The 14,850-nt window shown below is 38.9% G+C and overlaps 1 protein-coding gene across 1 annotated transcript in view; it reads left to right on the forward strand.

Annotated features, from left to right (window-relative positions):
* Positions 1–5,082: 5,082 nt before the first annotated feature.
* Positions 5,083–14,850, forward strand: part of TBC1D19 (TBC1 domain family member 19) — a 177,997-nt gene continuing 168,229 nt past the window's right edge. The window contains exon 1 of the mRNA XM_031010512.3: positions 5,083–5,450. Within this exon, the coding sequence (XP_030866372.1) occupies positions 5,352–5,450 (99 nt within the window). The 5' untranslated portion in view covers positions 5,083–5,351. The remainder of the gene's footprint in view (positions 5,451–14,850) is intronic.

The raw sequence follows: 14,850 nt of genomic DNA on the forward strand, positions 1-14,850 counted from the left end.
AATAATCTCAAATTCCAGTAGAGTGGCTAACAGATATAGGGAGGCCTTAGTTGAAAGCAATTTATGAGCAAGCTGCTTTCTTCACAAGTCATCAATTTTTGTCTTTTTTACAATGACATTTGCAAGTATTCTGCTCCTGTCATGTAATCTGCTACTCATAGGCCTCATTTTGCAATGGGTTAGCCTTATTTGTGTTTACCTTTCAAAATGTCACCATGATACTAAGCAAATGCCACCTAGATAAGTACTATAATTTAGATTCTCAGTCTAAACCACACACAACCAACTCTGTGTGAATGGTAAGTAATCTGGATATTGTCTAACTCTTAAGTAGTCTATTTGTGGCCCAAATATCATTCACAGAGGTTCATATCCCAGTACCACTCTCACATAGAAGTCATTTTGGACATCATGGCAGAAGTAACCAGACATTCTTCTACTCCTTCATCTCTCTCCAAGAATTGAGGATGAAACACCAGATCAACTCTTGCCAGACTCTCTTGTAACTAGGGGTGATCATGTGACAAAGCTTCAGGCAGTAAGATTTATGGGGAAGTCTTCTTCAGAGCTTCTTGGAAAAATATTCTTTACTCAAACAGAAATGTATACATTGAGAACTTTTAAAATTTTTCTTCCTTCTTTCCTGCCTTTTTTTTTTTTTAATTTTACTTTAAGTTCCGGGATACCTGTGCAGAATGTGCAGGTTTGTTGCATAGGTATACATGTGCCATTGTGGTTTGCTGCACCTATCAATCCATCATCTACGTTTTAAGGCCCGCATGCATTAGGTATTTGTCCTAATGCTCTCCCTCCCCTAACCCCCAACCCCCAACAGGCCCCTGTGTGTGTTGTTCCCCTAGCTGTGTCCATGTGTTCTCATTGTTCAACTCCCGCTTATGAGTAAGAACATACGGTGTTTGGTTTTCTGTTCCTGTGTTAGTTTGCTGAGAATGATGGCTTCCAACTTCATCTTCTTTCCTGCCTTTCAAGACAGCGGTAGGACAAGATATTTGGAATTGCAGCAGCCATCTCGAGACTGCGGCGATAAGCCAGGGAGGGAAAGTCAATACGATAAGCATGGTAGAATGGAAAAGATGGAAAGAGCTTAGAAACTTGATGTTTCTGAGACACTGAACCAACCTTGGGACTCTCCTCCAGACTTGTTGGTAATAATAAAGATCTTATTATTTAAACCACAGTTAGGTTTTCTCCTGTAAGTTTTCCCTTTTGCATAGAGTCAACACGGTCCCTGAGATTACTCATGGAGCCAGTAGCCCAGTCCTCCCCATTCACATACAATTGTCTGGGACCACAGGAATGAAAGATGGGAAAGTGGAGGAGGATAGCATAGTCTGATACTCAGCCTGGATTCAGAAAAGAGGTATGACTGCCATTGTAATGAGAGGTGGCAATCAGAAGCAGAAGGGGCTTTTTTTTTCCCCCCCCATAAAGGTCTTTGTGAACCTTGGGGTTTAAGCACCTTTGGTGCTTTTGTAGCACCCAGAAAAGCACCCTGGACAGTGGCTTGAGGGCATCAGACATCCCGAGGCAGGCAGAGTAGAAGATAATGAGCCAATTTCTTTTTAAGCATACATGCATTACTTCCTGAGGACTCCTGGAATGTGAAGAGACTCTGAAGAGGGGCCTGGGGTCTTGTGCCAACAAATGGGGCTAACTATCCAGTGACAGGTAATTGACATCAATATGACCTCGTTTGTTCCCAAAGACAGTGAGGCCTGTGACATGTGTGATACACACAACACACATCATGATTTTTGTTTATTATAAGTAAATTCCTGTCTACAAACAGTTGAATTTATTCTGCAGACATGGCATGTTAAAAGCAGTCTCTTTCTAAAACAACAGTGGAAAGTATTTTTCACTGTAGATGGTACAGTTTATACAAGCCACCCTCATGTGAATAAAGTAAAGATATGTTTCAGTGTACCCTTGAAGGGTGTTTCAATTTTGAGTTAGGCTGGCAGGTTGTTTTTGATGCATTCCACAACCTTGCCATGTGATACCACTAGTCAGTGGTTTTCAAATGCATCCTCTGCCCCTCCCCAGTAAAATCTGACACAGCATTATATGAAGAATAGATCGAACCAAGCAGGTCTGAGAAAGGCAGGGTTGGGCCCAGAGCCCTATACATGTTGGCCCAGAAGTACCTCTGTCCTAAATTTCAGAGAATTTTGAGGAGATTTCCCTCTGCATCTGTTTTAATTTTGTCTCTGTTCGTATAGTTTTAACTATTCAGATAAAATTGCACCCCCTCTTGCTATTCATCTGTTAGTCACTCTGAAATGTCAGAAATAGAGGATTTTCCTGTTCTCTACCCACCTTGGGTACAGTAAGGATTTTCTTTTTAAAAAAATTTATTTACTATACTCTAAGTTCTGGGATACATGTGCAGGACGTGCAGGTTCGTTACATAGGTATACATGTACCATGGTGGTTTGCTGCACCCATCAACCTGTCATCTAGGTTTTAAGCCCCGCATGCATTAGGTATTTGTCCTAACGCTCTCCCTTCCCTTGCCCCCCATCCCCTAACAGGCCCTGGTGTGTGATGTTCCCCTCCCTGTGTCCATGTGTTCTCATGGTTCGACTCCCACTTATGAGTGAGAACATGGGGTGTTTGGTTTTCTGTTCCTGTGTTAGTTTGCTGAGAATGATGGTTTTCAGCTTCATGGCCTGCAAAGGCCATGAACTCATTCTTTTTTATGGCTGCGTAGTATTCCATGGTGTATATGTGCCACCAGATTTTCAAGGCCAAATTCTGCCTTGTGGGATGGAGATGGTAATCTGTACCTTCAGTTTCTTGTGAGACAATGACTTTACAGTAATAAAATTTCCAGACACACAGGTGGGAGACTGAAGTGGTCTATCTATCATTATAACTGTTTGTATAGCAGCCACATCATTCCTTTGGGACTGAAATTTCTTGAAAGAAAGGACCATTTCTTACTTATCTTTGTATTCCTTGCCATTTCTTGCCTAGAGCAGGTGTTCTGAAAAGTTTTGCTAAATCGAATTGCAAATAGAGAACAAAGACCATTCTGTAATTAAATTATACTCCGACACATCTGCTTCTATGTATGTAAAAAACAATTTAAAGATATTAGGATTAAGGGACTTTTTTTTTTTTGCTTGGACATGCTTTCCGAATTAGAGCCAAACTTCGTAATTGTTGCTTTAAGCTTATAATTGTTCTCTTCTTTAACAAAATTATTTAAGTCTCCATCTGTGCAAGAAATAGTTCTGGGCACTTTCACATATGTTGCTATGTTTATTTAGTTACTTTCCATTCCCTTGTCAATAGTACTGGGCATTATTTTTATTTAATTATCACAGTTTCAATATTTAATTTATTAATATATATTAATAGTCTAATACTTGGTACATTTGTTCCTCATACTATCTCCTTAGTTGGATATTTTACACTCTTGATACAGAGAAGAAAATGAAACTGATAGGGAAAGAGACTCATGCAATTCCCAGGGTACATACTAGGAAGGAAGCCAGAATGTTTTCTGACTCCAGGCACTATCTATGCCTTTTCTTCTGCTCTACAGCTTCATCATTCCCTTCAACGCTCTACTAATCTTTTCAGCTGAAGCATCTTTATCTCTTTGGCAGCTAATCACTCCACTTCTTTCAATCTCAAAGGGACTGTTATGGTAGTGCTCTCTCTCCTCTCTCTGTCTCTTCTTTCTCTCTGTTCAAAGTGAGGTTTGTGGTGGGAATTCATGGATGGGTGGACAGTTGAGATGGAAGGACTATAAAGAGTTGACAATATCTACTTATCTGCAGCTTTGAGAAATTCTGAGTTGTGAGAGAATGTTTTATAGAGAAACTGCATTTTAGAGAGTCTGTCATTAATTGCCTTTAAGAGCTTTGTTTCTTTCCTGGCTGCCTCTTTCTAAACTTGGTTTGATAAACCAACTTTACCAAATTATTTAGAATTTGTACTTATCATCCCAGTATTCTGGATGGTGGTGTTATAAATGTCAGAGTGTTGTGCATAGAGGCCCATGTCCAATCCCTTTGAATTCATATTATTTCCTGCTTTAGTCCTTTGCTATTCAGAATGTAGTCTTTGGACCATCGGCATCATAATTTCTTGGACTTGTCAGAAATGCGGTTTACCAGTTCTCACCAGAGACCTATTGAATTAGAATCTACATTTGATTGAATGAGATCTCTTTGTTTCTAGTTAGTCTAGAGTAGCTTTTGCAGCAATCTTGGTTTGTTTTCTTAAAATCCTACTTCTGCTTTGCTTAAAATATGCATATACACATTTGAACTCAATTTTGATTATTTTTGTGAGGTTATTCTAATGTATTTTTCACTAAGCCTTTTTTTTGGGGGGGAAGGGAGGTGCCCTTGGCCTTTGAGGATGTCATTCAATAATTTAAGTCAGTTACTTTTAGTTCTGCTAAAAATCTTTTGTGCATTTCCTTGAAGGCAAGAACCATATTTTATTAAACCTTTATGCCCACACAGTTCCTTTTATGTAAATGTTCAATAAGTTGAAAGCTGAATGAATTATGAATAAATGCTTGAATGAATGAATATACGGAAGAGGATGAATCTAGACGGTAAATTCCTGGAAGACTTGGACAATGTCTTATTCATCCTTGAATTGCTAATGCTTTGCAGAAAACCTACAAATAATGCCTGTTGGTTAATTTGTAGTTGTTAGATGAGACGAGATTGTCTACTTATTCCTGATATAAGACTCTAGAGAATAGAAACGAGAGAAAATGAAGTAAAATGGAGTGCTATGGTACAGTGCTAGGCACCTTCACGATTTTTACCTCAGCTAATCATCACATCCTGCAAACTGGGTGTTATTTTACAGAGGCGGAAACTGTAACACGTTTACGCAGGTAGTGTCAGAGCCTAACAATTCGTGGTTGTAATTCGCAGTATCATTGCGTGCCACAGTCCTGTTTCTGCAGAAATTGAGAGGTGGAAGAGAATGATCCTTTATATAGTAAAACGCACAACTCTCCGTGTCCCCCTTGTGCATCAGAAGCGCTGTGGCTCTGAAGGAATGAGCTTTCTTGCCTTTCAACCATAGACAAGGCAGGAACAACGGTGTGAAAAGCGTCCTCCCCGCCCCGGTCTTTTTCCGCCGGCGGAACGCAGATGCTGTGGCCTTCAGGCGCTGAGGGGACCAGAGAGGGACGGACACAAGGCTCGGCAGTTGCCTGGTAACGCCCGCTGGAGGAGTCCCAGTGTAATAAGGTCCCGGAGAAGTGTCACTGGCCCCGAGTGGGACTCGGTAGCCCGTTCGCTCCGCGCCGGCGGCCTGTCCCCGCGGCTTGGCGGGCTAGGGCAGGGGAAATGTTGCAGGAGGAGTCGGACCTCTCTCTCATTATTGCCCAGATAGTCCAAAAGCTCAAGGGCTCCAATTTGTACTCTCAGCTGGAACGGCAGGCCTGGGTAAGTGAGGCCAAGTGGGAAGGGATGCAGACGGGCGGGGCCGCGGCGATGTCTCTTCTTCACCCTCCTCACCCAAGCCAGAGCTCGCCTCTGACCTCTCCAGCTCCGCTCTGGTGCTCAAAAAACAAACAGACAAAAACAAAAACAAAAACAAAAACAAAAACAAAACAAAACAAACAAAAAAACCCCACCTCCCTGTCTGGTGCAAGCTGTGCTGCCTCAACCCCAGGCGTGGTTAATAGATTTTTAAAGAAGGGTGGGGCGCATCACACCTTTTTTTCAGACCAGAGAAACGCTTACTCATTTATCTATTCTTGTAGTCATTTACAGGGTCTAATTTTTTAAGCTGCTGGACTCACTGAAGGTAGCTTGGACCCTGCCTTCCCTCACTTTTTCCGTCCTGTGGGTGGACTTGGACCCCCAAGTACCTTTCTGCTTTCTCGTCAATGTATCACTTTCTTGCACTTTACCCTCCCTGCAATTATTCCTCGTCTATCCGTCCACCACCTAGCATTTATTGGATATTTTATAACATGCTAGGCACTGAGGATGCACAGATTGATTGAGATCTTTGCCTTTTTGTGACTCATATAAATGAAATCATACAGTTTGTACATTTTGTGCCTGCTTTCTGGCATTAACACAGTGCTTTTGAGATTCATCCATTTTGTTGATATTTCAGTAGTTCTGTTCCTTTTTATTGCTGAGTAATATTTCAGTGTTTGAATGTACAATGGCTTGTTTATTCATCATTGTGTGAAGGGCATTTGGGTTGCTTTCTGGTTTTAGAGATTATAAGTAAAGCTGATATATACATTCTAGTATACGATTTTGCTTGGATATTTGTTTCTTTTTTTCTTGGATAAATACCTAGGATTGGAACTGCTGACTTGTATGGTAAGTGTAATGTTTCATTCTATGAGAAACTGTCACACTTTTCCAAAGTGGCTGTATCATTTTCCATTCCCACAAGCAATTCTGAGAGTTCCAATTGTTTTGCGTCCTTGATAGCGCTTGATGCTGCCAGTCTTTTATTTATTTTTATTAATTAATTATACTTCTCTAGTAGAAGTGTAATAGTATCTTATTGTAGCTTTTATTGCATTTCCCTAATGACTAATGATATTAAGCATTTTCTTATGTGCTTATATCTTTTTTGGTGAGGTAGTCTTCAAATCTTCTGCCCATTAAAAAAAATCGTGTTGTTTGTCTTCTTATTGTTGAGTTGTAAGGATTCTTTCTATATGATGTAAGTCTTTATCAGATGTGCGTCTTGCAAATATTTTCTCCCAGTCTGTGGATTATCTTTTTTTTTTTGAGACGGAGTCTTCCTCTGTCACCCTGGCTGGAGTGCAGTGGTGTGATCTCGGCTCACTACAACCTCTGCCTCCCAGGTTCAAGTGATCCTCCCGCCTCCGCCTCCTGAATAGCTGGGATTACAGGCATCCACCACCATGCCCAGCTAATTTTTTATGTTTCCAGTAGAGATGGGGTTTCACCATGTTGGCCAGGCTGGTCTTGAACTCCTGATCTCAAGTGATCTGCCTGCCTCAGGCTCCCAAAGTGCTGGGATTACAGACGTGAGCCACCGCACCCTGCCCAGTCTGTGGATTAACTTTTCATTTTCTTAACTGGGTCTTTGAAAGAGAAAAATGCTTAATTTTGGTGACATAAATTTTTATCAATTGTTTTATGATTTGTGCTTTTTGTTCCCTACCTAAAAATGTTTGCCTAACTCAAGGTCTTAAAAAAGTTTCTACTATGTTTGTTTGTTCTAGAAGTTTTATAGTTTTAGCTTCTACATTTAGGTCTGTGATCCTAAATGTAGAAGTGTGATCCATTTTGTGATCCATTTTGAGTTAATTATTGTATATGGTGCAAGGTAAGCTTTTTTTTTTTTTGCATATGGATATCCAGTATTTCCATTACTGATTTGCTGAAAAACCTATTCTTTGTCTGCTAATTTCCTTGGCACCTTTGTCGAAAATCAATTACACACACACACACAATTTCTGGCTCTCTATTTTGTTCCATTGATCTATTTGTTCATCATACAATACCACACTGTCTTGCTTTTTGTAACTTTATAGTAAGCCTTGAGATCAAAGTCCTCCAAATTTGTTCCTTTTTTTCCCAAAATTATTTTGGCTATTCTAGGTCCTTTGCTTTGCTATATAAATTTTAGAATCCTCTTATAAATTACTACAAAAATTGTTGAAAATTGGATTGGGATTATGTTGACTCTGTAGATCAATTTGGGGAGAATCGAGATTTTAGCAATATTAAATTTTCTGGCCCATGGACACAGTTTATCTTTTCATTTATTTATGTTGTTTTTATTTTCTCTTGTCAGTGTTTTGTAGTTTCAGCACACAAATATTGCATACTCTTTGTTGAGATTTTCCCCTTAAGTATTTCATGGTTTTTGATGCTATTATAAATGGTGACTTAAGTTTTAATTTTTTATTTTTAACATACAGAAATGCAATTGATATTAATCTATTTACCATGTATCCTGAGAACTTGCTAAACTTATATATTGGTTATAGTACCTTTTCTGTAGATTACTTAAGATTTTCCAGGTACATGTATCATAATGAACTAAAGACAGTTTTACTTCTTCCTTTCCAATCCGTGTGCCTTTTATTTCTTTTTCTTGACTTACTGTACTGGATAATGCCTCCAGTGCAATGTTTTGCAGATGCTTTTTTGCAGGTTGAGGAAGCTCTATTCTATCCCTAGTTTTCTGAGAGTTTTATCATGAATGGATGTTGAACTTTGTTAAGTACTTTTTTATATCTGTAGATATGTTCATATTATTTTTCCTGATCATGTTGATATGATGAATAATACTGATTGGCTTTGAATGTTGCACCAATTTTGTATTCCTGAGATAAATTCCACTTGGTTATGATGCATTATTCTTTTTATATATTTCTTGACTCAATTTGCTAACATTTTGCTGAAGATTTTGTAACTGTATTTATGAAAGATACTGGTTTGTGGCCAGGCGCTATGGCTCATGCCTGTAATCCTAGCACTTTGGGAGGCCAAGGTGGGCAGATTGCTTGAGCTCACGAGTTTGAGACCAGCCTGGGCAACATGGCAAAACCCTATCTCTACAAAAAATACAAAAATTAGCCAGTGTGGCGGTGCACACCTGTAGTCCCAGCTACTTGAGAGGTTGAGGTGGGAAGATGGCTTGAACCTGGGTAGCAGAGGTTGCAGTGAGTAGAGATTGCACCACTTTACTTCAGCCTGGGTGATAGAGCCAGACCTTGTCTCAAAAAAAAAAAAAAAAAGATATTTCTTTGTAGTTTTTTTTTTTCTTGTAACACTTTGTCTGCTTTCGATACCAGTTAATGATGATCTTATAAAATGAGTTGGGAAGTGTTCCTTATTTTCTGAAAGAATTTATGTAGAATTAATATTATTTGCTCCTTAAATATTTGGTAGAGTTCCCAGCAAAGTCACTGGTGCCTAGAGTTTTCTTTATGGACACATTTTTAATTAAAAAAATTCAATTAAAAATATATGCAGGCCATTCAGGTTATCTATTTCTTCTTCTGTAAGCTTTTGTAGTTTTTATGTTTCAAGAAGTTGCCGCACTTCGTTAAAATTTATTTTAACGAATTTACTGGTATAAAATTGTTTATATGATCCCCTTATATTCGTTTTAGTGTCTGTAGGATTTGTAATGATAGCCCCTCCTTCCTTCCTTATATTGTCATATGTGTTCTTTTTTTTTTTTTTTTTTTGAGATGAAATCTCGCTTTGTCGCCCAGGCTGGAGTGCAGTGGCATGATCTCGGCTCACTGCAAGCTCCGCCTCCCGGGTTCACGCCGTTCTTCTGCCTCAGCCTCCTGAGTAGCTGGGACTACAGGCGCCTGCCACCACGCCCAGATGATTTTTTGTATTTTTAGTAGAGACAGGATTTCACCGTGTTAGCCAGGATGGTCTCGATCTCCTGACCTCGTGATCTGCCCGCCTTGGCCTCCTAAAGGGCTGAGATTAAAGGCATAAGCCACCGCACCTGGCCATGTGTTCTTTTTCCCTAATTAATCTGGCTAGAGATTTATCAATTATATTAATACTTTCAAAGAAGTAGCTCTTGGTTTGATTGTTTTTCTGTTTTCAATTGCTCTGATTTTTTTCCTTTATTATTTTTTTCTGCTTGCTTTGGATTTAATTGCATTTTTAAAGCTATTTAGGTGAAATTTAAATTTTTGATTTGAGACCTTTATTCTCTTCTAATTAAATGCTCTAAATTTCTTTCTATGTACTGGTTTATCTGTGTCTATAAATTAGGATATAGTCTATTGCCATTTTCACCCAATTAAAATTAAAAAAAATTCTCTTGTGATTTTATGGGTTCTAATAACCCATGGGTTATTTATAAATGTGTTGTTTTCCACTATCTTTCTCTGATTGATTTCTAGTTTAATTCTCTTATGGTCAAGAATAAAATATGTATGATTTTAGCTGTTTACTTACTTTTATGATCCAGAATATGTTTTATCTTGTTTGTTTCATATGTACTTGAAAAGCATGCTTATTCTGCTGTTTCTGTTCCATAATTGTCAATTAGGTCTAGTAGACAATTTTGTTTCAGTATTCTATATCCTTACTGAGTGTAGGGGCTTCAGTCAATATAGACAAGGATCAAGCTGGGTTTGGGTTTTGTTATTGTTGTCATTACCTTCACTATATCACAGGCTTCAGATTCCTTTGAAACTAGAGGTAGTTAGGAGGCTGAGGCGGGCAAATCACTTAAGGCCAGGAGTTTGAGACCAGCCTCGCCAACATGGTGAAACCCTGTCTCTACTAAAAATACAAAAATTAGCCAGGTGTGGTGGTGCATTCCTGTAATCCCAACTACTTGGGAAGCTGAGGCAGGAGAATTGCTTGAACCCGGGAGGTGGAGGTTGCAGCGAGCCAAGATCGTGCCACTGCCCTTCAACCTAGGGGACAGAGTGAGACTCCATCTCAAAAACACAAACAACAACAACAACAACAAAACCCAGTAGTAGACTGCTGTTACTTTGTGCTTGGCATAGATCTTAGGGTACTACAGAGTTTTTCTCATTGTTTCTACTACATCCTTGACTTTCTTCTGTCTCCTTGCCTGTTCCTCAGGGGGAGATCTCTCTCTGTGCTCTTGTCCCCAGCAGAAGTCTGTTCTTTGTTATTCAGTCCTGGGCTCACAGTAGGTGCAGGAGTCATCTGTTTTTCTGACTCAGTCCATGTGCTTTATCCTTGGGTGTGGAGCTTTCCCAGCTTTGGCATGTTCCATCCCCTTATCCCTTTTGCAGCCCAGTTCTGCCTTGTATCTGTGGTAAGTATTGAGTGAAAGACCCATACCTGCCCTGCCCTAGTGCTAATTTACCTCTGCTTTGTATCGTTGTAGGATCCTGGGCCCAAGAGAGTTTTCTTATTTTCCTATGAGGTTGAGAGTTTTTGTATCTATCCCACCCCCAGAAGCAGTGAATTACTGCCTTGTCTTCAGAATGGGAGGGTTTCTGAACCTTCCCCAGTGTTTTTAGTCCTTTGCTTCAGATGAGAGGAGAGTTTGGCCAAGGTAGCAGTTTTATGCTTGTCCTGCAGCGGCAGCCTATCTCGTTTTGCACACCTGTGCCACCAGAGTGCTCTTTGTAGATTTCTGCTCTCAGTCTTTTGTATGGGCACCTGGCATAGACCTATGGAAAAGAGTATGCAAATGTGTGTGAATTCCCCTTGCATTTTGGGTTCCAAAATTATTCCATACTGACACACTAGCCTACATCTTGTCTATGATAGTTAACATTTTAGTTCATTTCTTACTGTCTTGTATGGTAGCTTCCTTTTCCTCCTGTGCTCTGCCAAAGGTGAAGTAGTTTAGAATCTCATTTGTCCTTGAAGGAGCTTGTTACTACTTGGAATTTAATTCACTTGGTTGTCTTATAGCTTCAGTTTACTGATGGGTTCAGAATGTATGATTTTTGAATATTGTACTGTTTTTCTGATTTGGCTGGGGGTGACATTCTTTTATAGTGGCTTTCTACAGTGGAGCTAACAGAACTCCAAGAATTAGGGTATAAATATTGCTATAATGTCGTGAGAACGATTGGTATGTAATTTTCCTTCCTTGTAACCATCTTTGTCAAGTTTTATATCAAGGTTATGCTGGCCTCATAAAATGAGTAGGGAAGTGCTGCCTCCCTTTTAAAATTTTATTTGCCGTAAGAATGTTATGAGATTTGTTATTTTTTAAATGTTTGGAAGAATTCTTCAGTGAAGCCTATGTCTGGAGTTTTCTATTTGAGAATATTTTTAAATTAATAGACTTTCGATTTACAGAAAAATTGAGCAGAAAGTAGTTTCCATTTATCCCTCTCCTTTGCACAATTTTCATCTATTATTAACATCTTGCATTAGTGTGGTACATTTGTTTCAGTTGAACTAATATTGATACGTTATTATTAACTAAAGTTCATGGTTTCATGGTTTACATTAAGGTTCACTCTTTGTCTTGCAGGTCTGTTTTTTTTTTGTTTTTTTTTTTTTTTTTGTGAGTCAGTGTCTTGCTATGTTTGTCTCGCTAGGCTGGTCTCAAGCTCCTGGGCTCAAGGGATCCTTCTGACTCAGTCTCCTAAGTAGCTGGAATTCCAGGTGTTCACCCCTGTACATGGCTACTGTGGGTTTTGACAAATACATGGTGTCCTGTATTTATGTATTCACAATTCCAGTATCATACAGAATAGTTTCAGTATTCTGAAAATCCCCTGTGGCTTACCTGGTCATTCCTCCCTTCCCCCTGAGACTCCAGCAACCACTTTTTACTGTCTCTATAGTTTTGCTTTTAAGAATGTCATATAGTTGGAATTATGTGGTATGTAGTTATTTTACTGGTGTCTTTCACTTAGCAATATTCATTTAATGTTCCTCTCTGTCTTTTTGTGGCTTGATAGCTGATTTTTTTTTCTGTTTAGTAATATTTTATTGTATGGATGTACCACAGTTTGTTTATGCATTCACCTGTTGATAGACATCTTGTTTGCATACAAATTTTAGCACTTATGAATAAAACTGCTATAGGGAGCTGAGATCGCACCACTGTGGAACAGGAATTAAAAGAAATTAAAGAATGTGTAAGCAGAAACTCAGTTATATGTAAGAAACCCAATTCCCCTTGAGAAAGAGAAAGAGCTGGAGTCCTTTAAAAATTAACTGCCTGAACTGAAGGAAATGGAGACACAAAAAAACCCTTCAAAAAATCAATGAATCCAGGAACTGGTTTTTTGAAAAGAACAACAAAATTGATAGACCACTAGCAAGGCTAATAAAGAAGAAAAGAGAGAAGAATCAAATAGACACAATAAAAAATGATAAAGGGGATATCACCACCGATCCCACAGAAATACAAACTACCATCAGAGAATACTATAAACACATCTACGCAAATAAACTAGAAAATCTGGAAGAAATGGATAAATTCCTCGACACATACACTCTCCCAAGACTAAACAAGAAGAAGTTGAATCTCTGAATAGGCCAATAACAGGCTCTGAAATTGAGGCAATAATTAATAGCTTAACAACCAAAAATAGTCCAGGACCAGACGGATTCACAGCCAAATTCTACCAGAGGTACAAGGAGGAGCTGGTACCATTCCTTCTGAAACTATTCCAATCAATAGAAAAAGCGGGAATCCTCCCTAACTCATTTTATGAGGCCAGCATCATCCTGATACCAAAGCCTGGCAGAGACACAACAAAAAAAGAGAATTTTAGACCAATATCCCTGATGAACATCAATGCAAAAATCCTCAATAAAATACTGGCAAACCGAATCCAGCAGCACATCAAAAAGCTTATCCACCATGATAAGTGGGCTTCATCCCTGGGATGCAAGGCTGGTTCAACATACGCAAATCAATAAATGTAATCCAGCATATAAACAGAACCAACGACAAAAACCACATGATTATCTTAATAGATGCAGAAAAGGCCTTTGACAAAATTCAACAGCCCTTCATGCTAAAAACTCTCAATAAATTAGGTATTGATGGGACGTATCTCAAAAATAACAAGAGCTATTTATGACAAACCCACAGCCAATATCATACTGAATGGGCAAAAACTGGAAGCATTCCCTTTGAAAACTGGCATAAGACAGGATGCCCTCTTTCACCACTCCTATTCAGCATAGTGTTGGAAGTTCTGGCCAGGGCAATCAGGCTGGTTAAAGAAATAAAGGGTATTCAATTAGGAAAAGAGGAAGTCAAATTGTCCCTGTTTGCAGATGACATGATTGTATATCTAGAAAACCCCATCGTCTCAGTCCAAAATCTCCTTAAGCTGATAAGCAACTTCAGCAAAGTCTCAGGATACAAAATCAATGTACAAAAATTGCAAGCATTCTTATACACCAATAACAGAAAAACAGAGAGCCAAATCATGAGTGAACTCCCATTCACAATTGCTTCAAAGAGAATAAAATACCTAGGAATCCAACTTACAAGGGATGTGAAGGACCTCTTCAAGGAGAACTACAAACCACTGCTCAATGAAATAAAAGAGGATACAAACAAATGGAAGAACATTCCATGCTCATGAGTAGGAAGAATCAATATCATGAAAATGGCCATACTGCCCAAGGTAATTTATAGATTCAATGCCATCCCCATCAAGCTACCAATGACTTTCTTCACAGAATTGGAAAAAGCTACTTTAAAGTTCATATGGAACCAAAAAAGATCCTGCATTGCCAAGTCAATCCTAAACCAAAAGAACAAAGCTGGAGGCATCACACTACCTGACTTCAAACTATACTACAAGTCTACAGTAACCAAACCAGCATGGTACTGGTACCAAAACAGAGATATAGATCAATGGAACAGAACAGAGGCCTCAGAGATAATGCCACATATCTACAACTATCTGATCTTTGACAAACCTGAGAAAAACAAACAATGGGGAAAGGATTCCCTATTTAATAAATGGTGCTGGGAAAACTGGCTATCCATATGTAGAAAGCTGAAACTGGATCCCTTCCTTACACCTTATACTAAAATTAATTCAAGATGGATTACAGATTTAAACGTTAGACCTAAAACCATAAAAACCCTAGAAGAAAACCTAGGCAATACCATTCAGGACATAGGCATGGGCAAGGACTTCATGTCTAAAACACCAAAAGCAATGGCAACAAAAGCCAAAATTGACAAATGGGATCTAATTAAACTAAAGAGCTTCTGCACAGCAAAAGAAACTACCATCAGAGTGAACAGGCAACCTACAGAATGGGAGAAAATTTTTGCAATCTACTCATCTGACAAAGGGCTAATATCCAGAATCTACAATGAACTCAAACAAATTTACAAGAAAAAAACAATCAACCCCATCGACAAGTGGGCAAAGGA

Source organism: Gorilla gorilla, chromosome 3, assembly GCF_029281585.2.
Source record: "Gorilla gorilla gorilla isolate KB3781 chromosome 3, NHGRI_mGorGor1-v2.1_pri, whole genome shotgun sequence".
In the NCBI taxonomy this organism is placed as follows: Eukaryota; Metazoa; Chordata; class Mammalia; order Primates; family Hominidae; genus Gorilla; species Gorilla gorilla.